The sequence below is a fragment of the Podarcis muralis genome, chromosome 6 (assembly GCF_964188315.1).
Source record: "Podarcis muralis chromosome 6, rPodMur119.hap1.1, whole genome shotgun sequence".
Classification (NCBI taxonomy): Eukaryota; Metazoa; Chordata; class Lepidosauria; order Squamata; family Lacertidae; genus Podarcis; species Podarcis muralis.
The window spans coordinates 44,123,977-44,151,911 of NC_135660.1; the positions used below are offsets into that span (position 1 = coordinate 44,123,977).

The following is a 27,935-nucleotide window of genomic DNA, read 5'->3' on the forward strand; positions in this document are numbered from 1 at the left end:
ATTGACTGGGGTGGAGGTTCAGAGAATTTGGCCTGATTTAAAAGCTGCTTAAAGGCTAGTGTCGGGAACAGAAACTGTCACCAGGCAGCTTAGGACCCCAGTGTAAATAGTACAGTGTACAGTACATTGTACAGTAAACAAGGTACAGTGGTACCTTGGTTTAAGAACAGCTTAGTTTATGAACAACTTGGATTAAGAACACTGCAAACCCGGAAGTAGGTGTTTTGGTTTGTGAACTTTGCCTTGGAAGCAGAACATGTTCGGCTTCCTGTTGAGTGTGTTCCATTTGTAAATTGAGTCCCCCGCTGCTATGGGAAAGCACACCATGGTTTAAGAACGCTTTGGTTTAAGAACGGACTTCTGGAACGGATTAAGTTCATAAACCAAGGTACCACTGTATTCCTTATGTACATAGTATCTTTTTAATACACCAACAATCTTAGTTGAAATACTTTCCAGCTTTAGTGTTTAGTGTTGGTGTCCATCTTATACCTAAGCTTAATATATCAGTTACTAGGAGGTTTTGTAAGTATTCTGAGAGTATTAATAGCAGCGGAAAAGTGAAGAACTGCAAATACATAAATCTGGGTTTAAACAGAGTAAAGCTGGGAGAATCGCTATCCCTGACTTTTTGCAAAATATTACTACTACAGTTGCTTGTTCATAGGCCTTAACGGGGCAGCAGGAAAACTCTACCATGATACAGTCCGCAATATCTATTTTTTACATACAAAAGAAAGTATATTCCAACTGGTATTGAAGTATTGTAGTTAACTTAGCAATTATTGTGTGTTTAAAGTTTTTTGTTGTTTTTGTGTGTGTCTTGATTTCCGAGGCAGCTGGTGATATTTACTGATCTGGCATAGCTTGGTATGTTGCAATGGTAGCAAACTTGTTTAACCTCAGAATGATGTATTGGCTTCCACTATGCCAATGAACAGATCACTCCATATACAGTTGGCTGTGTGTATTATTCCAGAAAAGATCTAGGCTTTGCAGATGCAAGGTTGTTGCTTCATCTCTATGGTTCTGTTGAGGAGCTCAACATGTGAAAACAAATGTAAAGGATTTGTGTAGCCATGCCCTTGTCCTTATTCGTCATCTTGCTAAGTTCTGACAGGAAGACTGAGAATGTGCCATGGGCTGACATATTTCCTTTTCCTTTTCCTTCTCCATTTCTGGGTTTCCTTTGACTATAGTTTGACATGATATTTGAATCAGAAAAGCTATGGTCAATACTAATCTAACCGCCCCAGGTACAAATCCATATTATGGAATTAGCACTTATCATAAGATGCCCAATCAGGGATCACAGAATCACAGAATTGTAGAGTTGGAAGGGAATATGAGGATCACCTAGTCCAACCCCCTGCAGTGCAGGAATCTTTCGTCCAACATGCAGCTCAAACCCATGATTCTGAGATTAAGAGTCTCATGCTCTACCAACTGTGATATCCTTCATAGTAAATCTAGGTAAAGGTAAAGGGACCCCTGACCATTAGGTCCAGTCGTGACCGATTCTGGGGTTGCGTGCTCATCTTGCTCTATAGGCCAAGGGAGCCAGCGTTTGTCCGCAGACAGCTTCTGGGTCATGTGACTAAGCCGCTTCTGGTGAACCAGAGCAGCACACGGAAATGCCGTTTACCTTCCTGCTGGAGCGGTCCCTATTTATCTACTTGCACTTTTGAACTGCTAGGTTGGCAGGAGCTGGGACTGAGCAACGGAATCTCACCCTGTCACGGGGATTCGAACTGCCGACCTTCTGATAGGCTAATCCTAGGCTCTGTGGTTTAACCCACAGCGCCACATGCGTCCCTCATGGTAAATCTAGTTCATGCTAAATGAAATCTAGAATGAAATGTGATGGAGGAGGGATTTCTCAAAAAAGAGTGTATAACCAGAGTCTCAAGCCTTGGATGTGGTACTCCAATGTAGAATCTGATCCTAATATATGTTACAAGTGTGTGCCCCCCCTTTAATCCCTTTTCCAGATTGTTGGCGTCTGTACAGAGGAGCTTCATGCAGCACAGCAGTGGAACGGACAGGGTATATTGGAACTGCTTCGCACTGTTCCTGTGTAAGTACAGTATTGCCAGCTGACAAAAAACAGTATTATAAATATTCTTTAAAGAAATATTGCCTGATAAAGATGAATGCAATCATAAAAGCTTATAAATTCTACACCTGGAATAAATTATGTAGTTTGGGATATCTGCATATACATTGACATGGTTTATTCTGATGTCAAAGCTCAATTTGAATTTTTCAGTCTTTTTGCTCAAAGTTTGTGGAACCTTTTTCAGACCAGTAGCTACACCCCTCATAGAAAACTTTGGGTGTGGGGGTGCGTGCTGGAGACAAAAGTGGGCAGGGTAAGAGGCATGGGTGGACAGAGAATACCTCTGTACATTTTGTGAGATACATTCCATCCACATCAAAGTTAAGAGGCTTCTTCACTGTCCCACCCACCCACCCACCCACATCTCTCCCACTTCCATCCAGGCCAAGTAAGATGCATAGCACAGTTTAAGGATACTTTCCATCCAGGCAAAAGCCCTTAAGGTTTGTGTGGAGCAGAACTGATGGGGTTATGACATTGAGAGACACATGACCTAGTTGGGAGCTCCTGAGGGCCAGATGCAGAAACCCGAAGATCTGCATTTGGGCCCCACATATGAGGTTCTCCACCTCTGCTTGGGAATGTTCGAATATCTTTTATTTTAGAAATTAAATTAATCTAGAAATGCATATTTGACCATTTGCTTTTTCTGTATTTAAAATTCCATTATCAATTTTTAACCTTTTGCCCTAGAAAAGTATTTAAGTGCTCAGGCTCTTATTTAATACAAGCCCTCCACCCTTAAACATGAATTACAGAATTTCCACTTCTAGGAAGGAAAGCTGTGGAACAAAGAAGCTCACTATGAGTATTATCTGAAGAAAACTGGTTTGTCATCTGTCTTGTACAGTTTAATTCTAGAGAATGCTGACAGTACAAGGATTACATGACTTTTGAGGTTCTTTCCAATTCTGTACTTTTATCTTTGGACATGAATAACCTTTTTGCTAATTGTTCTCTGCTTTCAAATTGAGGGGCCATTTATATGCAGGAAGGGTAAGTCCAGTCCATGAAGATGCCTGTCTCTCTTTGATGTTACAACCATTTTTACCCTCTTGCTGTGAGATATTGCAGTCATACGGAAAATTGGGGTCTGTTTTCTTCATGATAAATGGGAAAACAGTACAGATTACCATCCTGTAGTTAAATTGTCCATTTTCTGTAGTTGAATTAGAGGCTTAACAATAATCCAACATCTAAAATGGACAGGTAGAAGTGCTAATTATTCATCCAGAACCCCAAATTTATCCCTCCTTTCTGTCCCTTATTGCATTTGCACTAAAATCATTGGAGACCTAGAAGCATTGGAGCAATGGTAGTACAGTCACTTATTTTTCTTTTTTTGATTTTGTTTATAGAGCAGGAGGCCCATGGTTGATAACAGACATGCGACGTGGAGAGACCATATTTGAAATAGATCCACACCTGCAAGTATGTAACTACTCAGTCTGGTCCTAGATGACAGCAGGGCATTGCTTTCTTAGTCATGAGGAACAGCTACCTTCTGGTAACTGAATGTGCTCAGGATAGACTTGTTGATTACTGTCAGAAGCTGCTGGGACTCAACCTGAGTATTTTTGGAATACCATTTCCTAGAGGCAGTGGTTGTAGATCACTGATTGCCTGATCAAAGTGTGATTGGCTTCACTGAGTGCCCCTGAACACATTTCAACAGCTTAATTTTGGGCAACAGGGCCACAAGCAGCTCAGACTCCTACCCTACTGAACCTCTATTTTCCCTGCCTTGTCTGTTTTCTAGTGCACGTGTGCTTTGGAGAGGGTGGGAAGTCACTTACTACATGCAATTCCGACAATGACAGAGTAGGGTTAATAACCAACACAGCATACTCTGGTTCTCTTCAGATCATATTGAACAACACAGCAACCATACAGTACAAAAAGCTGAAAAGCAATAACCTCTGTACAGCTCTTAATAAAGCACAATGTCAAACTGTTCATAAATACATTTAATACAGAATTTTGTTGCTATAGTAGGAGAAGCTTACCTTTCCAAATTTGGCATTAAAAATGGCGAAACACTGTATGTGTGAGTCTGATAGGCCAGAGTGAAATTTTCTTTCACCATGCCAAAGAGCTAAGCATATTTGATTGGTGCAGCAGAGAAATAAGTTTCTTAAATGTAGTTCCATTAGAGTTGAGTGTATATGTTTGCATGTGAAAAGAAAATTTGAATAAATATTTTCTCCTTGGCTTTTACATTAAACTGCTGCAGTTGCTTCTCCTTGTAAGGCTTCCCTCACTGCGATATTTAGCTTAACAGCATCATCTGGTGGTGAATTTTAGAAGCTGACACAAGTAATTTTCCTAAGTTGCTTTGTCTACATTTTGAATTTCTAGTTTGCATGTAATGCAGTAATACCATGTTCAGAACTTTTCATTCAGATTTAACCTTGTAGAATCACTATGAGGTTGATTCTTCGACAGTCAGGCACTGTTCAAAGGGGGAAATTTGATAATCACAAGTGACGCGTGTTGGGAGGATGTATTGAGGATTCATTGAAACCTATTCTTGATGTAACAACTTTTTGCAGAATTTAGTTTTCATGATTTGGAAGTTGCGGCTCACATTTCCTTTCCTTTAGTGCAATGTGAGACAGTATAAAAGCCCTTCATTTCTCAAGTGCTGACTGCCAATAAAACGTAGAATGGGGATCTCCAATTTTCCATTTGCAAACTGGAGACTCTACCTTGGGTTCCAAACACACACCACCAAGTGCTCACATGGCAACCATACAGAGGCATACACGATCCCATCTCCCCCCTGCAATTAGTTTTGGGGGGGAAAGTGTTTCAGTCTGTGATATTCCTGGAGAGTGCAGCTGGGGAGGTAAGAGTTAACTGTGGCTCCTCAGCTAGGAGATCACACACACAGTTTTCTCCACCCCATAAATTACATTGGGGGACAGAGGGACATGTTATGGTAGAAAGCTACTTTGAAGCCTAATTACAGTGGGGAGTGTGTGGATTTTTTGGTGGGGAGGTCACAGCTGCTTGGATGGGGGCGGGGAAGGAAAGAGTAATCCTTCTCTTCTCCATCAGTGACAACTTCAAACTTTGCCCCTCCTTTGGAATTAGACTTCAAAGAAGCCTTCTATTATAGCCAATAGAAGGCTTCCTTGAATCTTAATTGTGGTGAGGGGGGTGGTTTCAGGGTGAGGTTCACTCCAAAGAAGAGGATTAACCCTTTCCTCCCCAGCTGCGACCCTCAAAGTCGGCCTCCCCTGCTGTAATTAGCCTTGGAAAAAGTCTTCTAATGGCCACACTAGAAGGCTTTTCATTATAAGTTTTATAAATATAGAGTTTTAATATTCCATATTTTAATATTCCAGAATGGCTTTGCATTGATATTTGAAATGTGTTTATATGTCTTCAATGGAATTCATTGATTTGTAGAAATGTATGGACACTTAGGTTATCATTCCAGTTTAAAAAGTTTTTTTAATGAGGCAAAAGGGTGAGTAATTGAACTACATTTTTGTTTCTGAAATAATGTTTTGCCTGTCTGGGATTTTGGCTATAACGATTTCTACTTACCTTTCTCTTAGATAATAATGACTGAGCCACAGAAAAAGACTCAGTGTTGAAATGTGTCTGGCTGTTTTGTTTTTAGAAGCCCTTGTTTTTAATTGGCAGTGGCTTGTAAGTGAAAAAGAAGTGCTTGTATTTATATTCATTTATACTGTTCATTTTATCTTATGGAATATTAAAAATCTATTTTTATACAGTTTAGAATTGAATGTTTTCCCCTTAACTCTGTTAAGTTGCATTTTTGTCAAGGGTAGTGGAATCTTTTTTCCTTTGTTTTCACCAGAAGACTGCTTTGAAGCCTAATTTCAAGGAGCCGGGGTGGGGGGTGGGATGACAAGGCAGGAGTTTGAAGACTTGTGGGCATCCACAGGTTCTGTGTTGGTGATCCACAATCTAGGAAAACATACTCCATGAGGTTGTAGTTCCTGTAGTGGCACAGGTGGGATTTTGGCTTCAAAAGACTTGGCTGTTTTGGATCTTTTTTAAGCAGGACAGAGTTGATAAAGGGATTGAGACAGACGGTTCGAACCTGAGCGGTGTCAGTGCTAAGTGCGCCTGGGATGATCTTAGCCGGCCGCCAGAGGATGACGAAGACAGTAGAAGTATCTGCATTGGCACACATCCCCGACGATTGTCTGGGAAAGGTAAGCGGGAACCTGGAAAGCCACTCAGAAGGTTGTTTTCTCGGCATCACAGCTAAGGTGGATGGAGTTCTCACACTGTTGTGTTTCTAAATAGGTACAATTTGTTTACAACTTGAAATACTTGCAGTATTCCTCCATTACAACCTTGATCTTTCGTTTTCATCCCATGTCAGCATACAAAAAATATAATCTTTTTGGACTATTATAAGAAGATAGTTCCCTATTTTTTAAAATTATGTTTACAAGTCGCATACTTGATAATCACAGGTATTTTTAAAAGTGGTAGAAGGCATGGCTAAAAGTATGAAATTGGGAGGCTGTATTGCATCAAGTTATGTATTAAAACAGGAAACCAGATATTTGCTGTGCTTTATGAGGTGTTCATTAAATTTAATATGATTATTTCATGAGCAAAGTTGCTTCGTATGGAACTTGATTTTTTTGTTATATCAAGTTAAATTCAAAGCCCAAAACTCAAGGTTTAGCTCTCCCAACCCTATCAATTTTTGCTCATTTATTTATAGCAAACCTAAATCACTTTGTACTCTGTGTGCTGCTCAGCAGTTAGTGTCGGTTCTGTGGTGTTTCATCTCCCCCCCACCCCGCAACTACTCTTTTAAAACAAACAAAATTACATTTATCTTCTACTTCTATGGCTTCTGATTGTGGTTTGGAGGGTAAGCACCATGAATAACAACAACAACAGTAAATTTACACAAACATACACACACCCCTGACTGGGTTGCCCAGTCACTTGGCGGCTTCCAAATCAGCCAATAATAGTTTGTCTTAGTGCAGGAAAGGAAGGAAACCATATGAGTGGGGAAGCGTGTGAAGTTTGTTTCTAATCTTCTGGTCCATGCTCTGGAGGATCATCTGAACTGAACCTGACTCAGTTTTTAAACTATCGTTTCAGATACAGAGCAAATCCGGGAGACTCTGCGAAGGGGACTTGAGATTAACAGCAAGCCTGTTCTGCCCCCAATTAACCATCAAAGACAGAATGGACTGAATAATGACAGAGCTCCGTAAGTTTAGTCTTGTGTTTGGGTCCTGAGATGGTGGAAGATGTGTCTAATTTGGCTTAGCCTTGGGAAAATAATGGAAGGAAAGACCGGCTTAAGGTTTCTAACCTGGTGATAGCTATTTATGCAATACTTCTGGGTGGCTCACAATCTAAAAGACAGAAATTGAAAAGGGAGAATGCAACATAAAGGTAGGTTTGTGTTTTAGAGCAGCTTCAGAATTTATAGACAGCTGACCAAGAATTACACAGTGCATACCTCTGATAGTTAAGTCATCCATGGTGTTACCAGACTGACAAAGTAGATGGTATAAGCAAAGTGGATGATGGCCAGATAGGAACATAGATACTAACGGGTAAAATAAACGGGGCTCTGCAAAACAGGCCTAAGTGATGCTATCAGTGGATGGGCAGAACATAAGCATGGCAATTAATTGATATTGTTCTGAAATTAATTGATATTGCTATAATTTGGCTATTGTTGAGGGAATATTGATAAACTAATAAACTTAATTGCAAAAAGAACATAAGCATGACTACTTACCGACTGCAAGCAAGTGAGTGAACGTGGAGGCCTGTCACTCATACTTGGGGTATTTTATGTTTCTCCTGCTTGCCATCCAGTTAATAGTAGAGCCTTCTTGGAAGCATATGTTCATCCTTCCCTTCATTTGAAGGCCTTTTGCACTTCACACATGAGATTGTAGGGAAGCCCCTTATGACCAGTGCATTAGTAGCGATAAAGAAGAGCATTGTTCTCTGAAATTTGTTTGTATAACTATTATACGTTGCTGTTTTTTGGATGTTTTTCCTTCGTACAGTGGTACCTCAGGTACTCTCTTTTGTGACGGTAACGAGTAGCAGAATTTGTTCTCAAAGGTGATTCTTAGCACTATCAGCGTCTGCTATCTGTAGATGACTCAAAGGGGTGAATAATTTTTTAAAAACACTGTCTTTCCGAGGGCAAGATCTCATCTTCTACATTTGCTATTCAGTATACCTTGGAGAGGATTACATTGTTGAATCTTGTTAAAAGTCTGTGAAAAAGCGTAGCCAACTCGGACTTCCCATGAGAGACAGAGCCTTAGTAACTTTATCTGTAAGCACTGCATCCTGGCCAGCCATTCGTATGGGTATCAGCTTAATCACATCCTTTAGTGTGGGAATCCATTACTTGGAACATTATGTCCATCCAGTTCAGAACCAGTTGCTCTTTATAGAGTTCTAACAGAGTCTTCTTAATCATCTTGACAGAAACCAGGACATTGCAAGAATTGTCTGAATCTCTTCCTTCTGCGGGAGTCGGAAACACTTCTGTTCAAGAGTGAGAGAACAGTTCCCCTTGGGGAGGAGAGCAAGGGATTGTTCTTACTAATTTGCAGTTCCCAAGATAGGCAGATGGTTGCCCTCCAGTATTAGATCTTTTGTTGTTGAACATGTTTTGGCCACGTAGAACTCCATATGCCTTGTTTGCTAGAAATCCTGCTCCACTAAGCAGTTTGTGCCCTTGGACCTGAACGACATATATCTTCATATTTCATCTTATGCATGGCATTGATGGTTTTTTAAAAAGTGCATGAATAGGGATGCACAGTGCCCTGTTTGAGGCAGCACCAACATCAACAATTCTGCTATCCTTGGGTTGTAGCAAATTATAGTCTTACCCATTGTAAACCCGTTGAAAATAATGCGCATGGGTAACTTTGATACATTAATTTAATTGCCCTCCTCTGAGTAAAATTAGTTGGCTACACTAAGTGTGCTATTCCTTGCAGGAATAACTTGTGGACTTTTGTGTGCTGAACTCGAGATACACAAGCTTGAGTCTTGCCAGAAAATCCATCTGGAACCAGTGCAAATGATCCATTGCCAATTTGCTACTTGATTCCTGATTTAGCGGTACATTTCCTTTATTGTAGGGCTTTGTCCCTTCAAAGGAATATCAGAAGTATATATAGCTTGTCTCTACTTGCCTGCCCCAGCTTGCTCTAACCACACATCCCTAAACACGTCTGCAGATGGCTTCTCTGTTCAGGGAATAAAATATTCCTGAACACAAATGACTGAGGCTTTACGTGTGCTAGGGAGACACTTTCCCACTGCATCCCTGCCTGTTCTGCCAGAGGATAAGCTGCTGTCCATCTGGTACAGCTGACTCAGAAACTAGCTCACTTATTAAAATACACAGTATAGCATGAGTAGCTTTGCCTTGTTTTAGTCTGGTGCCCTCGTGTAAGGCATACAGGGAACAACAGAGAGAAGAACGCAAATGGAGTTTTATTGAGAGAGTGTAACAAAATGGCAATTTAATGACTTAACAACAAAAGCTTTCCCTGAGACAGTGGGGATGCCAGCAAAACGAGCGAGAAACACATACTTCAGTGTTTCCTAGAGATGCACTGAGTCCAGGTAGTTATAATCTGATAGGCTTCACCAGCCTGGTGTCCTCCAGATGTTTTTGATACCGCTTTCACCACCCCCGACTATTGGTTGTACTAGTTGGTGACAGTTGTAGTTGAAAACATTTGGAAGGCACCAGGTTGAGAAAGTCTGGCCTCCGATGTACAAAGACTTACAAAAGAGTAGGGTGGTCCCAAAATGATAATTTCCAAGTACACAAAAGGAAGTTTGTTGTTGTTTGTCACAGGAAAAGAGAGGGGGTGGGGTTTTTAAAAGTTGAGTTTAGATGGGAGAATATAAATTTAATTAAATAATAATAACTGCTGCGACTACTACCACGCCTACTACTACTTCCAAGTGCCTTTTGTCATAGTTTGTTAGAACTTTAATAGCTTACTTTCATCCCTCCCCAAAAATGTATATTTTAGAGCCACCCCAAAATGGTGGTGGACTATTGCTCTCAGACCACATGTGGTTTATACCCTTGTCAAAGATGCTGTTCCAGAGTGCTCTAAATACTTGTGACCGGTTGGCATACTCATTGAAAGGGAGGTTGTTTGTGATCTCAGAACCCATAAATAAAGAGCAGTGACATGAGTCTTGAGGGTGTTTGAATAAACTCCACAGAGGTGGTGTGTACTGTTAGCAAAGAATAAGATTATGAACAAGCAAAGGAACGTGAGAGGTTTTTTGTTTTGTTTTTTAAAATATTTTATTAAGGATTTTCTTGTTTTACAGAAGTGTAGTGCCTCTTTTTTTTTTTTCATGTAACATTTTTACAAATCCGTTTCATTTGTTGAGGCATTAGGGGGAGAAGAAAAGAAAAAAGAAAGAAAAAAGAAAGGGGGGGTGGAGAGAGGGAAGATGGATGGGGGTGGGGTCGGGTGGGCGGTGCTTCTATTATGTTTAATGTATGTAGAGTTTGGTGTCAGCGTTGCTTGTGTTGTTCACTTGTGTTCCTTTGGTGGTGAGAGAGGTTGGGGTTGGCCTAGGGTGTGATTGTTTGCTTGTGATTGGCTGTGGTGATCTTTGTTTTCGTGTGTGAGTGAGGTGGGTGGGTGTTTTGGATCAGGTTAGCCATATTGATTTGTATGCTGTTGGTGGATTATTGTCATTGTCCTGTTGGGCTGTGTGTGTGATAAAGGGGAGCCATACCGGGGTGAAGGCGTCTTCTTCTGTTTGTCCCCGTGTCAGTTTCAGTTTATTAGTTACCGTATTTTTCGCACGATTGGACGCACCGGACCATAGGACGCACCTAGTTTTCAGGGGGGGAAATCAAGGAAAAAATATGATTTCCCCCTCACCGCAGCTCTGGGAGCAGTGGACAGGCTGCACGCAGCCTGTGCGCTACTCCCAAGACCTTCTCCCTGCTTTTGCGGGAGGTGGCGGAATTCCCCCACCTCCCGCAAAAGCCCACAGGAGCCCCGCGTGACTCCTGTGGGACCCTTCTCCCTCTTTGGGGAAAAGCCCCCAAGAGCTGCGCGCTCTTTAAAGGGTGCGCGGCTCTTGCAGGCTTTTCTGCGAGGTGGGGGAATTCCCCCACCTCCTAGAAAAGCCAGCAAAGCCGTGCAGCCCCTTTAAAGAGCGCACGGCTTTTGCCTGCTTTTGCGGAGGTGGGGGAATTCCCCCATCTCCCGCAAAAGCCCGCAGGAGGGAGAAGGGACTGACTCGGCCAGTCAGTCCCTTCTCCCTCCTTGGGGAAAAGCCCCCAAGAGCTGTGCGCTCTTTAAAGGGTGCGCGGCTCTTGCAGGCTTTTCTGCGAGGTGGGGGAATTCCCCCACCTCCTAGAAAAGCCAGCAGAAGCCACGGAGCCTCTTTAAAGAGCGCGCAGCTTTTGCCTGCTTTTGCGGGAGGTGGGGGAATTCCCCCATCTCCCGCAAAAGCCCACAGGAGGGTTGGAGAGTAGCGGGTAGGCATCGCACGCCTTCCTGCTGCCCCCCATCCTCTGGGGCTGACGATGGGGGAAGCGCTGCTTTTCCCCCCGCCAGCCTCAAAGCCGGGTTGGAGAGTAGCGGGTAGGCATCGCGCGCCTTCCTGCTGCCCCCCATCCTCTGGGGCTGGCGATGGGGGAAGCGCTGCTCCCCCCCCCCCCGCCAGCCTCAAAGCCGGGTTGGAGAGTAGCGGGTAGGCATCGCGCGCCTTCCTGCTGCCCCCCATCCTCTGGGGCTGGCGATGGGGGAAGCGCTGCTTCCCCCCCCCCCGCCAGCCTCAAAGCCAGGTTGGAGAGTAGCGGGAAGGCATCGCGTGCCTTCCTGCTGCCCCCCATCCTCTGGGGCTGGCTATGGGGGAAGCGCTGCTCTCCCCCCCCCGCCAGCCTCAAAGAGCAGACTCTCCTGGCTTCAGCGGAAGCAACGGGAAGCCTCCGGAGCGCAGGCTTCGGAGGCTTTGCCTTGCTATCACTGAAGCCAGGGAGCCTGCATTCGCTCCATAGGACGCACACACATTTCCCCTTCATTTTTGGAGGGGGAAAAGTGCGTCCTATAGAGCGAAAAATACGGTAATTTTTCTAGTAGGGCTGTTTCCCATACTATTTGGTACCATTGGTCCATGCTTATTCCTGACAGGTCTCTCCAGTGTCTGGTTATGGTATTTCTGGCAGGTGGGTTATGAGTTCTTTGTGGTGTAAATGGGCATTGTTGTCTTGGAAGATGTTTAGTAGAACATGAGAGGTTGTTGTAGGGTAGGTTTGATGCAGCCTAAGAAGCCTTCATTACTTGCTTTGTATTCCATATTCCATATTCTCTCTCTCCACACTGTGTTTTGTCAAGCCCTTACTTTCTTGTTTAATCAGAACCAGGAATTATCAAAATTCCCAGCTGTTCCACACATTTTGCCAATAGCAAAAAGGTCTTCTGGTATCTTGCCAGTCTTTCTCAGAGATGTAGACTTTGTATGTACAGTAGTCTGGCTGATTGTCTTTGTTATCCTCTGTTGCTTTCTGGTAAGGCTAATACCTAACAGACATATCAGGAGGGCAACATGGTCTTTCTTAATCTTCTTAAAGATCATCCAGCCTACACTAGGGTCCTCCAACCAAGAGAGGCTGCAGCAGTAGAACAGGCAGTTCTTAAGTTGTGTAATTGACAGATTTTTCCATGTCAGCCAGTTTGCTGGTCTACTGTATGTAGGATCGTACGCCATGAAGAAAATGAAGTTTCTTACCTTTTATGTTGGAATTGCATTGTACTCCTCTCCTCCTCAAGAGGAATATAACTGACATGATTTGAATTGCAGATTTTCGGTGGTGTGAAATAACTAAATGAGAAGCTACTGTGCCCTACTATTTGCTTCCAGATGGTTATAGAGGAAGGGGGAACTGCAGATTCAGTCCTGTGTGTGGAACTGAACAGAAGAGTCTAAGAATACTGTAACAGTTAACAGGGAATATTTCTTTTCTTTCTTCCATGAAGTAGCCTTAGATCGCCCTCTGTTGCATAATCAATAAACTGCAATACAGTCTATCCTGGGCTGGGCTACAGATGGGATTTCATGTCTGCATGAATGTTGCTTCTTTGGGCTTCAGATATTTAAGGAGACCTACCTCTGAACTGAGCTATTGGCCTTTTAAGCTAGTGGAAGTAAGGAAGTGATGGCATGGTGATTGTTGCCATATTCCCAGTTGCCTTACCTCCAAAGGGTGTGACAGAGAATCCTTTCACATGCTTGGCTTCCAGCAACTGCTGGGAGCAAACAAGCACAGGAATCAATATCCTTTGCCATTTTACTTGATCCTATGGCACATAGTGATGGAAAATATTCTCCTGTATTCTGCATGAATCAAATGCAGCTACTTCCCAGTGTTCGGGGGGGGGGGGGATTGGTGGGATGTATGTGTGCTCAGTTTGGTGGATAGCTGAAAGGACTTTCAGTTTTGTAAATGCTTTTGGATATGTTCTCAGACCTGTATGAAGAACCAGTTACTATTGATAAAGCAGGTAGTATGTGGATTAACATGAACACTAGTTATGAGTCTTCTTTCTAATTACTGTTTCAGTTTCTCTCAAAGGAAAGTTATTGAAAGGAAGTAATTTATCTAACAGAGCAATTCTAACCATGTTTACTCAGTTCTACTGAATTTGATGGGGTTCACTCCCAGGTTAGTGAGGTTTTGATGGTAGCCTAAATTACTTGTAGCAATTCTTAAACAGGCCTCTAGTATCCTCAGGTTTTGTTTTTTGTTTTGTTTGTTTAAAGAAGACTGTTTTTTTTCTGCAGCTTTCCATGCACTTGATCAGAAGCATCTGGCACTGGCAGCCACAGAATTTAACTTTTGGATTGGACTTTGGTTTGGCCAAGGATAGTGGCACATGGTATTAGGTCTACAAACTTTAAGCTGAAGACAGGTTCCCTACCAGAGCAATATATCTTGCATTGTGTGTGATCTTAAACTTTTCAGAGCATACGAAAGAAGGTTATTACTACCTGTGATGTAGGTTCTTTTCTCATTAGCCTAGTAAGTGGAGGCCTATAGACAAAATTATCAAAATTATGTTTTTGTTCATAGCACTTATTGCCTCAGTGCTGAAACGTATGACTAGCAAACCTGCAAAAAGTATTCATATTGATTACCCAGTACTCTTGCTCTCAGTTTGGAAAGGAGTTCTTAAACTATGTTATGCTAAGCCTTTCAAATAGCTTGATCCCAAGCATTTTTCACCTGCAAATAGAGCAGATTCAAACATGGCAGTGTACTGTCACAGACACGGAGACTTTTTTCAGAGTCTCAGAACCAGAACAAATCTTTAGGATTAGGGTCTTGTTAAGGGTGGTGGTTTGGATTGTTTAAGCCCACCCAGATGCAGCTAGGACACAGTTTAGGTAACCATGCATTGCATATTGTGTTGGAGCAAGGGCAAGGCAGATCATTGAGTCAGATGGAGAGTTAAGATACGCAGCTTCTAAGGAAAATGAGGGGAACCGTGGGAGCACCTCAGACAAACAGTCAGGATTTGAAAAATGAAAAGCTCTCTTACTTCCAGTTATCATAATATACACCATCATGGAAAAGGTTAGTTCTCTGCCTCTTGGCCAAAAGAAATGCCCAAAATAATGGATAAGAGAGAACTGGTATATGTAGTAAAATTGGAGTATTAGAATGGTTGTGTATGCTGAAGCTGTATTTTATTCTTTCTGGTGCATACTTTGTGATGGATGTCAGAAGAAAGGCTAGCACGGGCACACAACTGTCAGAACTGGCAACAGTCTTAAGCACGCTTTCAGCATAATGGGCTGGTATGAAATGCCCTGGCTCAGAGTAGCAAAGATCAGCCAGACTTCTTAATTGTTCTCAGTACAATAAATCCTGCACCAGAAACCTTAACATATTTAAAGCTGCCTCTGCATCCCACTAGAACAGTGTTTCCCAAACGTTTTTGGGCAACGGCACACCTGTTTACCGGAAAAAAATCTCGCGGCACACCACCATTAAAGCCCCGCCCCGTGACGTCAGCGCGCAGCGTCACGCCGGGAGGGACGCACAAAAGTGAAAGTTTTTTCCCTTCCCCTTGCCGGGGTGGGAGGAGGCAGCAGAGCGAGGGACTGAGGGACGGCGGCAGCTGAGGCGGCGGCGATAGCGGGCGGAGGAGGAGCCGTCGCCGGGAGTTGCTGCTGCTGCTGTTGCTGCTGCTGCCCGGACATGCCGGCCTCCTCCTCCTCCGCTGTCTCGCAAGCAACCCACCCTCCCCCCGCTTCCCCAGACCGTCTCCCCCCCCCACCGCCGTGTCCCCTACCTGTGCTGCAGCCCCACTAGCCCCAGCGTGATCACATGGGGCACGTCCAGCTCCGTGGGCCACAGGCCGGAGGCGATGCACCCGAACACGCCGCACTCCTCCCGAATCCCCAGCTCCTCGAATTCCATGGTGCCCGAGCGAACACGTGTTGTTGTCAGCGCAGCTGCTTCTGTTATTGCCGCTGCTGCCTCCTGCCGCCGCCGCCGCCTGGGTTTGAGGGGGGGGGCGGAGGAGGAGGAGAAGGAGGCGGCGGCCTCAGAGGCGCGAGTTCCTCTCCGCGCCCACCCCTTGCGCCCGCCTCATTTACATGCATACATTACGAAGGGGCGAAATTCCCCGCCTCGGGGCTGCTCCGCGTGGTGGAGTTGGTTTCCCCACCCCAGAGGAGCAGAGCAAGAGAGGTCGCCTTCGGGGCGGGGGGGGCTACTTTGTATCTGCCTTTGGACACAAGTTAGCTCCCGCTCGCTCTTTCTCTCTCCCCACAAGTTAACTTTGTTTCCCTCTCTCTTTCTCTCTGCGCGCGCGCGCTTCTGAGAGCGAGTTTTGCCCAGTGGCTCCGAGAGTGTAAACGGCTGGCTGAAGTGCTGAGGAGACCGCGAAGGGCGGAGGGAGCTGGGCTTCGCGCGCGACGGAAGGGGTTATTCCCCCCCCCCCTTATGGAAACGGGGTTTGAGGGAATAAGGGGTAGGGAGGAGACTTCGGTTTTTGCGCGACTGAGCAGGGGAAGGGGGCGTCGGCGGGCGCTCGCCTCAGATTGGAGAAACGCTACCAAAGGGTTGTGAGCGGGGGGGTGTGTTAAAAACATCCCTCCCTCCGTGGGTGGAGGAAAGGGGGCTGGGAGGCAGGATGTGGCCCCGGCGGAGAGTTTTAGGTGGCCCAACCCCTTCCCTTTCCCAATGAGGTGGAAGCATTGGCGGGTTTCTGCAACCGCGCCCCGCCCCCTTCCGCCGTCCGTGCCCCCCCCCTCCCTTCGTACGCAGCCCCAAAAGTGCCTCCGGACTCCGAACGCGCTTCTTTTTCGGGTCGCTTCCCTCTCGCGCGCTGCTCACTTGGTTTTGTTCTCTCCTAGGCGCCCGACTCGCCCGCCTCCCTCCCACGGCACACCAGCCGGTGTCTCACGGCACACTAGTGTGCCGCGGAACACCGGTTGGGAAACACTGCACTAGAAATCTAGGAGATGCAGATCAAACCCATGGTCTCAATACCTCAAAATGGGATTAGAAATAAAAGGATTGGTGCCAGTTCTACTCTTGAGTAGGACTTAGTTGAATGCAACTCAAATTATTTTTCATGTATCTGTTAAACACCTTTTCTCAGTGAGAATGTTCTAAAGATCATTTGTAGTCTGATACAACATGGAATTAGTGTGAGGCACCATTTGTTCAGGTGAAACACAGGGAAGTTGTGTGGTATGAGAATCTAAAAGCTGTTTAAATATTGGGTTAACCAAAGCAATATTCTAGGCAGTAAGGCTTTCTTAACTATGAATATGGCAAAATTGAAGTATAAATGTCTTTTTGTTGTTGTTTAGTCGTTTAGTCGTGTCCGACTCTTCGTGACCCCATGGACCAGAACACGCCAGGCACCCCTGTCCTCCACTACCTCCCGCAGTTTGGTCAAACCCATGCTGGTAACCTCGAAAACACTATCCAACCATCTTGTCCTCTGTCGCCCCCTTCTCCTTGTGCCCTCCATCTTTCCCAGCATCAGTGTCTTCTCCAGGGAGTCTTCTCTTCTCATGAGGTGGCCAAAGTACTGGAGCCTCAGCTTCACGATCTGCCCTTCCAGTGAGCACTCAGGGCTGATTTCCTTAAGAATGGATGCGTTTGATCTTCTTGCAGTCCATGGGACTCTCAAGAGTCTTCTCCAGCACCATAATTCAAAAGCATCAATTCTTCGGCGATCAGCCTTCTTTATGGTCCAGCTCTCACTTCCATACATCACTACTGGGAAAACCATGGCTTTAACTATACGGACCTTTGTTGGCAAGGTGACATCTCTACTTCTCAAGATGCTGTCTAGGCCTGTCATTGCCCTTCTCCCAAGAAGCAGGCGTCTTTTAATTTCGTGGCTGCTGTCACCATCTGCAGTGATCATGGAGCCCAAGAAAGTAAAATCTCTCACTACCTCCATTTCTTCCCCTTCTATTTGCCAGGAGGTGATGGGACCAGTGGCCATGATCTTCGTTTTTTTGATGTTGAGCTTCAGACCATATTTTGCGCTCTCCTCTTTCACCCTCATTAAAAGGTTCTTTAATTCCTCCTCACTTTCTGCCATCAAGGTTGTGTCATCTGCATATCTGAGGTTGTTGATATTTCTTCCAGCAATCTTAATTCCAGCTTGGGATGCATCCAGCCCAGCCTTTCGCATTATGTATTCTGCATATAAATTAAATAAGCAGGGAGACAAAATACAGCCTTGTCGTACTCCTTTCCCAATTTTGAACCAATCAGTTGTTCCATATCCAGTTCTAACTGTAGCTTCTTGTCCCACATAGAGATTTCTCAGGAGACAGATGAGGTGATCAGGCACTCCCATTTCTTTAAGAACTTGCCATAGTTTGCTGTGGTCGACACAGTCAAAGGCTTTTGCATAGTCAATGAAGCAGAAGTAGATGTCTTTCTGGAACTCTCTAGCTTTCTCCATAATCCAGCGCATGTTTGCAATTTGGTCTCTGGTTCCTCTGCCTCTTCTAAATCCAGCTTGCACTTCTGGGAGTTCTCGATCCACATACGTTTCCGAGCACAATTCAAAGTGTTGGTGCTGACCTTTAAAGCCCTAAATGGCCTCGGTCCAGTATATCTGAAGGAGCGTCTCCACCCCCATCGTTCAGCCCGGACACTGAGATCCAGCGCCGAGGGCCTTCTGGCGGTTCCCTCATTGCGAGAAGTAAGGTTACAGGGAACCAGGCAGAGGGCCTTCTCGGTAGTGGCTCCTGCCCTGTGGAACGCCCTCCCAGCAGATGTCAAAGCAATAAACAACTATTTTACTTTTAGAAGTCATCTGAAGGCAGCCCTCTTTAGGGAAGTTTTTAATGTTTGATGCTGTACTGTTTTTAATATTCAGTTGGAAGCCGCCCAGAGTGGCTGGGGAAACCCAGCCAGATGGGCGGGGTATAAATAATAAATTATTATTATTATAAATTATTATTATTATTATACTGCTTGAGCCTTCCTTGTAGAATTTTAAGCATAACCTTGCTAGCGTGTGAAATGAGTGCAATTGTGCGGTAGTTGGAGCATTCTTTGGCACTGCCCTTCTTTGGGATTGGGATGTAGACTGATCTTCTCCAATCTTCTGGCCACTGCTGAGTTTTCCAAATTTGCTGGCATATTGAGTGTAGCACCTTAACAGCATCATCTTTTAAAATTTTAAATAGTTCAGCTGGAATACCATCACTTCCACTGGCCTTGTTATTTGCAGTGCTTTCTAAGGCCCATTTGACTTCACTATAAATGTCTTACTCAGCTTAATAGTGCTCAAATGCTGTCTTTTTTCCAGTTCAGTTGTGAAGTGGAGGAGACTGACTTTCACAGTGCCAAGGTTGTTGCACTACATGCAAGTTAAACTCTACTAACATCCACTTATCATTTTCCTGTTTGCCGAATTGTACTATCCTAGCGTATAAAATGGACATAGTGTCTTTTCAAATGTAGCATCGAACTGTGGTTTGGCATTATATTATTGAGCCTTGAATTTGTGTGGTTAGATTCCTTCTTCAGCTACCTGTGAACTCTGCTTTGCTTGCAATCTCTGGCTTTTGCAAACTAGAATTTGCCTGGTTTGGATAAAATTGCAAAATATAGTTTGCTGCAAAGTAAGAGTTTGCAAGGAGTTCTGTGTCTGCGGTAGTTTTGTGCATGTGACTTTTTTATTTTAAACCAAGAATTGAATGGTTAAACTTTGTGTAGCAAGTACATGTTGGAATATCTCCAGGGGCCTAAAGATTTTTACTAATTGGCATAAAGGGATGCTGATTTCAGCCAGCCATTTCTAATGTGGCAAGAGGACCAACGGTGGTTGCAGGTTTGTGCATGTGGTCATGGCGTGTTTTAACCAGGTTGTTTCTTCAGTCATTTTGCATATAGTAAAAAGATAAGGAGATGCTGCAGTGTGTGGTTTTGCTGCAAGTTACCAGTTTGGCCAACTGCTGCACAAACCCAGTGCCAAAGTCTAATGTGGCTGCAGCTAACAGCACTGTGGCTAACAGCACTGTTGTTCATCTCAGTTCACAAGATTTAAAAACCAATTCAGGCTGTTGGTAAGAACAGAAGATGGGGGAAGAAATAGTTGAAAGTCAGCAAAAGTCACCTTGGTAACTGCAGCATTACACTCGCTCAGAATGAAGAGACTTCAAACATGACTACAAACAGCTTTAAAGAAACAAAAAGAATTTAATCATCTAAAGAATTAATCTGACAACTGCCCACACTTACACCTCCCACAATCCTTCAATCACTAGGGAATGAGCTTTAATCTCAGATTCCCCTCCAGTTCCATAAAATGCTAGATATGCAGTCTTCAAACTGGGGCATTTCCGGCACACTGCTCTCATTCAAATGCTCTCCCTCTCCTAACACAGCAGCCTTGGCTTTTGTCAGTTTTTTGTTTCATTTCTTTCTGGATGCAAACCGAGGATCATGAATTATTTGTGTTGGTTGGGTGAAGCATTCAGTCTGGTGGAGATGTTTACAATATTTTTATGTGCTAGTTACTGCAAAAAAGAAAACTTGTGCCACCTTTTACTAATGCTTTTGGGAAGGAGCAGGGAGAGGCCAAGATGGGTGGTCACAAAAATACAAGTAATTGAAACAAAAGGCATGCTTAATTGTCATTTTTAAAGCTATAATTTTTAGATAAAAAAGAGTGCAGTAATGAATTATTGGGTTCCTCCCCTCCCACACTGACCCCCGCCCCCCACTATCTAGGTTGCCTTCTTTTCCAAAGGCCAGGCATGGATTTTCATTCATGCTTGAAGAATGTGAAAATCTCCTGCATACTTGGTTTTCAGCTTAGTGTGTAGGTTATTGAACATCTAATGTGTGGGTGGCCCTTCCAGTACCCTCCCATTCAAAGGTTGGCAAAGCAAAGAGAAGGGCCTTCACTTAGGAGACAAATTATATGGGGAATTCTACGCTTCTGGAGTCACTCTGTAAAGAAAATCTCTTGGTTCAAGAGTTAGAGCCAGCAAATCTGAATCACATATGGGTTACGGGGAGCTTATTCCAGGGACTTAATATATTGTCTTGTTTTGAGAAGAAGCTCATCAGGATGTGGTCAAGCCAGGAAATGAGGCACAGTTCAGGTTAGGGGAACAGACTTCTGGAATACTGGAGCAGGCAGAGCTTTAAGGAGGAAATTGCAGCAGCAAAAGGCATGTGGAGGGTTCATAGACTTTTAAATCTGCTCTGTTCGTTTTTCTGAGAAAGAAAAGCACCGTATTTTTCGTTCTATTAGACGCACCAGACGATTGGACGCACCTAGTTTTTAGGGGAGGAAAACAAGAAATAAGAAAGGAACGCAAAGCATCCTGAGCTAAGAGGGAGCGCTCCTCCATCTTCGCTCAGGAGGCTTTGCGGGGCTACCCCTGAAGCCAGGAGAGCAAGTGGGATCAGTGCGCACCGATCCCTCTTGCCCTCCTGGCTTCAGCAAAAGCAAGCCTACTGGCTTTCCTCCCGCAAGAGCCGCGCGCTCTGTCCCTTCCCCCACCTCCTGCAAAAGCCAGGGATAGCTGCGCGAAGCCTCCGCAGGGCAGCGGGATGAAGGCTCCCCACTCCCTTGCGGAGACTTTATGCCGTGGCTAAGCCAGAAGCTAGAACGGCCAGCGGGATCCCGCTTGCTGTCCTGGCTTCTTTAGCTGTGCGCAGCCTCTCTGGCTTAAGCAAAGACAGCCAGCGGGATGCATCCTGCTGGCTGTCCTGGCTTCTTCTTTGGCCGTGCGCCTTCATCCCCTGCCCAGGAGAGGCTGCGCGTGGCTAAGGATCCCCCAAGAGTCGCACTCCCTTTAAAGAGCGCACGGAGTGTGCGTGCGGCTCTTTAAAGGGAGTGCTGAGCAGAGCCTCCCGCCTGCATTCGCTGCATAAGACGCGCACACATTTCCCCTTACTTTTTAGGAGGGGGAAAGTGTGTCCTATAGAGCAAAAAATATGGTACATAAATATCCCTTGTTATGCTAACAGCCTATTCTGTAGCAGTCCAGAATGAACGCTGGAATATGTAACTATAATGTAACCTGTGATCAGATACACAACCTATGCTGTTGATAGTGGTGCAGCTACACTCTTGCCAGAAAAAGATACGGGCTTCTGAAGCTGCAGAGACACCTTTAAACAATAGTACGGAATATTCTATTGATCTATGACGTTCTGTGGACCCAGCTACAGCGGTTCTGGATGCATAACACTGCATTTGGACAACATGGCATTTGCATTCTGGTCATTGTTGTTTTGTGTGTAGTTTGGTGCTCTGGTCAATAGCAGCCCCTGTCTCAGTAAGATGAATGAACCTGATCTTGTGATTAGGGCTTGGCGATGGAGAAGTTGGCACTGAAACACAATTCATGCGGGCAAGTTAACACTAGAGCACAATCTACAGTAAGAACAGTTCTGTTTGGGGGTTTTGTAAACAGAAGCACAGCTACGTAAATCTAAGTGGATACAGTTATTTCCATTATGCCCTAGAACTCCTGTGGTTTAGGGTTCTCTCAGCAGTGGACCTCATACAAAAACATAATGTGAGCCTAATCCCCAAAACTTGTAAATTTACTTGTAAATTGCTGTCTGGAGAAACACACAGCTGCCATTATTACTGCTTTAACACTAGAGCCAAATATATTGTCACAGTTGGAGCATCAGAGTATGAGCATGAATTCTGCCCTTTTTTTAGCATTACGGTGAATACTTAATCTCATTTTTTATTGTAACTACAGAGTAAAGACAGTTTGGTTCCAGTGTCCATAAGGTTTGCAACTGTTTTCTTAGCTTGCAACTTAGGGATGAAAAATTTCTCCATCACCATTTACCGTATTTTTTTCCATGTATAGGACGCCCCCTATTTTGGGAGACTCCAAATTAAGAAAACACTCTTTAGCACTACCTGTCTATAAGATAAGCCCCAATTTTAAACCTAATTTTCTGGTAAAAAAACACAACCCTAGTCTTATACACGGAAAAATACGGTAATTTGTATGCCGTCTTTCCATAGTTAAAACCATGTTCAAGACGGCTTACACGTGAAAAGATTTACATAATTACAAACATATCAAAAGTAGTCAAAAACAATGAATAAAGCATATCAAAAGTACACAGCCATTACTGAACAATTTCTGCATGAATAAGATGTAAATAAATAAAATGTAAACATAAACATACAAAAAATAATATAACAGCACACAAAAACCCAACAATCCCTCCTAAACAATACCCCAACCCAAGAGTCTATTCAGCAGCCCCAGCTTTTGTAGCTGGAGTCAGTCAGGGCTCTGCCCTCCCAAGCCAGGTGGAACAGGCTAGTAAGGCAGGGAGCAAGTCTTCCACGACTCACAGCCATAATTTGATATTCTTCTGGTGACTATATGCTGCTTTTAGGAGTTAGTGTCAGATAAATAGAATGTGTGGGTAGCAGGATAATTTTGCTAAATGTACATTGGAGATCAAGAAAGCTTAACTTAGTGGTCAATTGGCTGTTCAGTTATTTTAGAACAAAATGATAAACTGCCAAACTCATTATTCAAGAGTCTGCTCCATGCTATGGTTGGTGTTTTTTTAAAAAAACACAAAGGCCCCACCTACACATCAGTGCAGTGCAGTATCCTATCTAGTCTGAAAGCATTTGGTGGGGAGTGAAATATATTTTCTCCAGAGGTTCCAGCTGTATCAACCTGAATGTTCTATGACCCACATGGCAACAGTTCTGAAATGGTGGGCTGGAATAAATCAGTGAGTCATGGAAGACACCCTCCTCTGCACTTCTTGCCAGGGTTCATTAAATTGGGTGGGGAATCTCTGGCCTCTCTCCCCATCCATATTTCTCACCAGCCCTGCTCTGTACCCTGATAAGTGCTTTTGCCTCGGAGGAATGTGTCCTTGCCATTTCTATTGGTTGTCAGAGTGGAGATGTGTAGAAATCTCTGAGTTGTACATAGTTGGGATATAGCCTGTTATAAGAAAGGTAAGAGTCACATCCATTGCTCTACTTGCTTTTGGATCTGGCTGTATGCATGACTGGCATGAACACCCTGGAAGGTTGCCCACGGGAGTCTGTGGCCCTTTGCTGAAAAGTATTCCCCATGCTTGCCTTAGATGAAATCACAAAGTGTTTTGTTCACATCTTCTTCACTATTTGCATGGAGAGATTTATTCCCTTTTTTCACCCTTAGATTATAGTCATCTAAATCAGGGTAGGGAACCAGTGGCCCTTCAAATGTTGTTGGGCTTTTCTGTTGGCCCCAACCAGGGTGGCCAATAGCCAGGAATGTTAGGAGCTAGAGTCCAGCAATATCCAGAGAACCGTAGCTTCCCCATCCTTTCTTTATGCCTTCCATCTATTAAAGAATGGCTAGTATCTTATAGAGAGCTTGGCATTAATAAAACTTTTACCGGCTTAGGTGTGATTCTTTCAACTGGCTTTGTGCCTCACTGGGGAAACTGGCAGGAAGCGTTGAGGAAGGGTTGACAAAGTTTTCCAAATCCAAACTTTTGCAAAGAATCATGACCAAGTTTGTCAGAGTTGTATAACCTGAAGGCAGTAGCTATGGATATTTATTGCATGTGAACAACCGGCTAACTGAGAAGTGATCCAATGTCATGTCCCTCCTGGAGGAATCTTTTTTGAGGGCTCACATGGAGTTCCTGAAGCTAAAATCACAATGGTGCAATCTTTGGCAATGGCTCTTGAAGCAGATCTGTTGATTCTGTGCCCTCGGGACAGGTAACCCCATCTTTGTCTTAGAGACAGATGCCAAGTGGCCACCTAGTCCTCAGGAGTGCAGGTACGTAATGGTGCAGAATTGGTCAATCTCCAGCTGCAGGTACTTGCCTGAGGAATAAAGTATCCATTTGAACAAAGAGATATTTGAGAATAAGCCACTCTTCACAAGTCGGGGCTCTGAAGACTTGAGGCTTAAAAGCCTTCAGTTCTAGACAGAGTCCTGGAACAATGTGTGCACCAGCTCCTAGACTTAAATATCCCCTGATTACCAAACTGTTCACTAGGACCTCTTGCCACCACCCTGATGTTTGGACTTGAGACTTCCTTCAGATCTTGCTTCTCATTCTGACCTTGTGTTTGGACCTCAGACTGCCTTCAGACTGTGCTCCTGATATACACCTTTGTTAATTCCCATATGTAAATCAAGCAGCACTGTAAGAACTGACCTGATCTATTAAAAATTCCATATAACAGTGTTTGAAACTTTGCTTCTAAGGCAACCAGACTTGTTGAGTACCACTTAGGAATACATTTCAAGTCTTCAGGTACCGTTGTGTGTGAATGTATATTTGAATCAATACTAGGTGTTAACAGACATGGTCATTCTTCCTTTAGTGACTCCATCATCACAGATAATGTCTAGAGGCATCAGTAACTTCTCACACTGATTCTAGCTCACTATGATAATAAAATTGGCAGTAAGGTTGTTTCTACATTGAAGAGGATATTCACAGTGCCTTATAAGATGCCTGTAAAAATAGGCCATCTGTGATAGGATCTGGCTAGGCTGTGCAGTGAAAAATCCTCTGGAAAATATGCCTGTGGGTCTTTAACTGTGAAAAGGCAATATTATGAATATTTACTTGTGAATGATCCTATTTTACTCAGCGGGACATGCTTGCTACATACATCTTGGCTATGTGAGAGGTTGGATGACTTAACAAATTTATGTAGGCATACAAATATTAATATGGATACTGCAGGAGCTTGGTCTAGCAGGTTCCCAATATTTTCATGGTAAGCTACCATCTCTAAGTGATTCCTCCAGCAGGGAAATGACATCAGGTCACTTCTCAGCCGGTTGTTCACATGCAATGCATATAGCTCAGTTGTGCTTATAACCCCAAGGTTGCAGGTTCAGTCCCCGTAAGGGACAGCTGCATATTCCTGCATTGCAGGGTTTTGGACTAGATGATCCTCAGGGTCCCTTCCAACTCTACAATTCTATGATTCTATATTCCCAACCCATAGCTACTACCTTCAGGTTATACAATCCTGACAAACGTCTTCATGATTTTTTGCAAGAGCTTGGATTTGAAATTTTTTGTCAACCCTTCCTCAACACTTCTGGCCAGTTTCCCCAGTGAGGCACAAATCCAGTCGAAAGAATCACAAGACCTAAGCATAGCCTGGATACTAGAAAGTAGGAGTGACACCTTTAAAAAATATAGATCATACTAAAATGAGAGTGTAGCCATTTTCAGGTGCCTCAAAGTCCTGAAACTTGTGAGATGAGGCAGCAGGAACAAGTGTGGTCGTTTCATCCCTCACCCCTCCTCTCTCTATTTTTTTGCCTTCTGCCTTGGGAAAGGAGAATGTCTGTCTGCAGTGGGAATGCTTTTGTATCTGTAGTGGCTTCCTGTGTGTATTGGAATGCTTTCATAGGTTTGAAGGCAATAGTGGTGGACCTAGCACATTTTACACTACTGCTGCCCCATGCTTACTGTAACCACTTTGGAGCACATGAAGATGGATTTTTGGATGGATTTCCCCCCTAAATTGATTTTTGAATTCTGAATTTATTGTTATTCACGTTTTATATTGTATTTTATGCTGTTTTTTGTTGCATCAATTAAGTGTTTTAAATTTGTTGTTAGCCGCCCTGAGCCCGGTTTTCTGAACCCGGAAGGGCGGGGTATAAATAATTTTTTTATAGATAGATAGATGATAGAGCTGGAGAATAAGCTGCCTGTGAGCCAGAATTACTGGATCACAATGGCATGTGATATGCTGGAATATTAAGTTGGAGGGTAGAACACAGTGTACTTTTGCTGAGGATGGTTGCATACAGCCATGCTCCTCTCTGTTGGAAAAGTGTGTTGTCCATTTTCCAGGGCACAGCTGTCTGCCTTTGCCTTTAATAAAAATCTTCTTTACAAAGTGATGTAAAGCAGGGTATTGGTCTTGGGCTCTAAATTCACGCCTATGTTTTTCTTTCTCTTAGGAGTCGGAAGGACAGCCTAGAAAGTGAAAGCTCGGCAACAATTATTCCTCATGAGTTGATTCGCACAAGACAGCTTGAGAGTGTGCACCTGAAATTCAACCAGGAATCAGGAGCATTGATTCCACTTTGTTTAAGGTGAGTAGTCAGCCTGGTTCGCTCAGTTGGTTAGAGCGTGGTGCTGATAACTCCAAGGTTGCAGGTTTGAACCCCGTATGGGATGGCTGCATATTCTTGCATTGCAAGGCATTGGATGAGATGATCCACAGTGTCGATTCCAACTCTGTAAGAACTACAGCTTTCTGTGAACTACCACCCGCTTGCTGCTGTCATTTCAAGCACACTGTCGCCATTTAACAAGGCATTTTGTCCATGTGACGTTCACTTGTGAATGTACATGCTAATAATAATGCACTGGTACACAAGGCACTGCTTTTATCATAATTTAGTCCAATATACAGCCCTGTTAGTGATGTATGGAAGTGAGAGCTGGACCATCAAGAAGGCTGATCGCCGAAGAATTGATGCTTTTGAATTATGGTGCTGGAGAAGACTCTTGAGAGTCCCATGGACGGCAAGAAGATCAAATGCATCCATTCTTAAGGAAATCAGACCTGAGTGCTCACTGGAAGGACAGATCGTGAAGCTGAGGCTCCAGTACTTTGGCCACCTCATGAGAAGAGAAGACTCCCTGGAGAAGACACTGATGCTGGGAAAGATGGAGGGCACAAGGAGAAGGGGGCGACAGAGGACAAGATGGTTGGATAGTGTTTTCGAGGTTACCAGCATGAGTTTGACCAAACTGCGGGAGGTAGTGGAGGACAGAGGTGCCTGGCGTGCTCTGGTCCATGGGGTCACGAAGAGTCGGACACGACTAAACGACTAAACAACAACAAATACAGCCCTGTATCGATATAATCCTAAGTAATTGTCAGCTGATTTGATTGATTTATGAAAGATTGTGTATTGCAGTTAGTGAGGAAGAGTACGATTGAGTGTGGTTATCGAAAGTGGAGTTTTGGTATGGAATTGCTTTCACTTGAGCTCCCTTATAACACACTCAGTAGTGTAGGAGCTAATTCCCTGTGGTGTGAACCCATGACTGCACTATGCTCATCAGTATTGAAACTGAAACACAGGTCAAATCTAAGTCGTTGTTGTCTTTTTTACCCAGGGCCAAAATAGTCAGCAAGGGCCTTAATCATAGGTTACTGTGGTCATATTATGTTCACCCACTTATGCCTTATGTGAATTTAGAGTAATGTGCTTACTTGCTGTGAGACTTGAGTAGTTTAGTGCTTACAATATAGCAGTGTGTCAC

The 27,935-nt window shown here is 44.0% G+C and overlaps 1 protein-coding gene across 2 annotated transcripts in view; it reads left to right on the plus strand.

Moving 5' to 3' along the window:
- The window catches only part of SUFU (SUFU negative regulator of hedgehog signaling), a 79,909-nt gene that overhangs the window by 28,130 nt on the left and 23,844 nt on the right, over positions 1 to 27,935 (plus strand). The window contains exons 5-9 of one of the 2 annotated variants that reach the window (XM_028730436.2): positions 1,992 to 2,077; positions 3,478 to 3,550; positions 6,156 to 6,312; positions 7,229 to 7,340; positions 26,618 to 26,752. In XM_028730436.2, coding sequence (XP_028586269.2) covers positions 1,992 to 2,077; positions 3,478 to 3,550; positions 6,156 to 6,312; positions 7,229 to 7,340; positions 26,618 to 26,752 — 563 coding nt within the window. The remainder of the gene's footprint in view (positions 1 to 1,991; positions 2,078 to 3,477; positions 3,551 to 6,155; positions 6,313 to 7,228; positions 7,341 to 26,617; positions 26,753 to 27,935) is intronic. The other variant, XM_028730437.2, reaches the window with a different exon arrangement.